This window comes from Myotis brandtii, unplaced genomic scaffold (genome assembly GCF_000412655.1).
Source record: "Myotis brandtii unplaced genomic scaffold, ASM41265v1 scaffold1270, whole genome shotgun sequence".
Taxonomy (NCBI): domain Eukaryota; kingdom Metazoa; phylum Chordata; class Mammalia; order Chiroptera; family Vespertilionidae; genus Myotis; species Myotis brandtii.
In genome coordinates, this window is record NW_005354465.1 from 61,508 (window position 1) to 62,829 (window position 1,322).

At 49.7% G+C, this 1,322-nt stretch overlaps 1 protein-coding gene across 1 annotated transcript in view; it reads left to right on the forward strand.

Annotated features, from left to right (window-relative positions):
- The first annotated feature begins 210 nt into the window (after window positions 1-210).
- The window catches only part of SIGMAR1 (sigma non-opioid intracellular receptor 1), a 4,097-nt gene continuing 2,985 nt past the window's right edge, over window positions 211-1,322 (forward strand). The window contains exon 1 of the mRNA XM_005859560.2: window positions 211-216. Within this exon, the coding sequence (XP_005859622.1) occupies window positions 211-216 (6 nt within the window). The remainder of the gene's footprint in view (window positions 217-1,322) is intronic.

Here is a 1,322-nt window from a genome sequence, read left to right on the forward strand (position 1 = left end):
GAAAGCTAACGACCATTTTTCATCATTCTTTTGGATGGAATACTCAATTATATTTGACTGTGTTAACCCTTCATTTCATCACTCTCATGTATGAGGCCATGCTCCTCCAGTTCTCTCCTCCTTTGTTTTATTTATATAACTAACACATATGACACCACATGCCAGATACTAACTGCTTTAAAAATATTAGCTCACTTAATATTCATCACAATGAAGGTATGTACTATGTGGTAGGTACCTTTTATTCATCCCATTTTACTGAGCGTAAGTAACTTGCCCAACATCACACAATTAGCAGGTGGCAGGAGCCAGGCTTTTAATCCAGTCAATCGGGTCCAGAGTTTTTTTTCTTGACACTGCACAATGCTGCCTCTTTTCTCTCTTTTGTTTCTCTTCTGTTTTGTCACTCCCCTACCAAAACCGTTGTTGGTTTACAGGGACTCCTCTCACATTTTGTGCTTCAGAAGAATTCATTGTAGGCCCCTGAAGACCCAGGCTGTTTCTTTCCTGGTTGCCTTTGCTCTTGGAGTAGGTCTCAATGGCTGGAATGCCCTCCCCATCTCTCTCTCTCTCTCTCTCTCTCGCTCTCTCTCGTTTTTTTAGTAGTTTGGCATTTTATTTTTTTATTTTTTAAGTATATTTTATTGATTTTAGAGAGGAAGGGAGAGTGAGAGAGCGATAGAAACATCCATGATGAGAGAATCATTGATCGGCTGCCTCTTGCACGCCCCCTACTGGGGATGGAGCCCACAACCCAGGCATGCGCCCTTGGCCGGAATCGATCCTAGGACCCTTCAGTTCGCAGGCTGACGCTCTATCCGCTGAGCCAAACCAGCTAGGGCTCTCTCTCTCTTTAAATATATATATATATATTTTTTTATTGATTTCAGAGGGTAAGGAAGAGGGAGAGAGTGATAGAAACATCAATAATGAGAGAGTCATTGATTGGCTGCAACCCGGGCGACTCGGAACCGAACCGTGACCTCCCAGTTCATAGGTGGACACTCGGCTACTGAACCACGCCGGCCGGGCCCTTCCCGTCTTTCTTAAAGTCACTGCTCGGGTGTCGCCGCCTCCAGAAAGTCTCCCATGACGTCCCCGGGCCGAAGAGCCCCCTCCCGCCCTCCGCGCTCGCAGAGGCGGGCCTTAGGCATTGGGGTCCCGGAAGGCTCTCGCTTCCGGGCTGGCCTGTGCCACTAGCCAGTGAGTCCAGGGGAGCCCCCTTTGTGGGTCTCCCCGCCTCCACCCCTACCCCACATGGGGCGGCGCTCCGAGAGACGCCACCCGGAGGGGCTCCTGCGGGCAGCTGGGAGGGCCCGGTC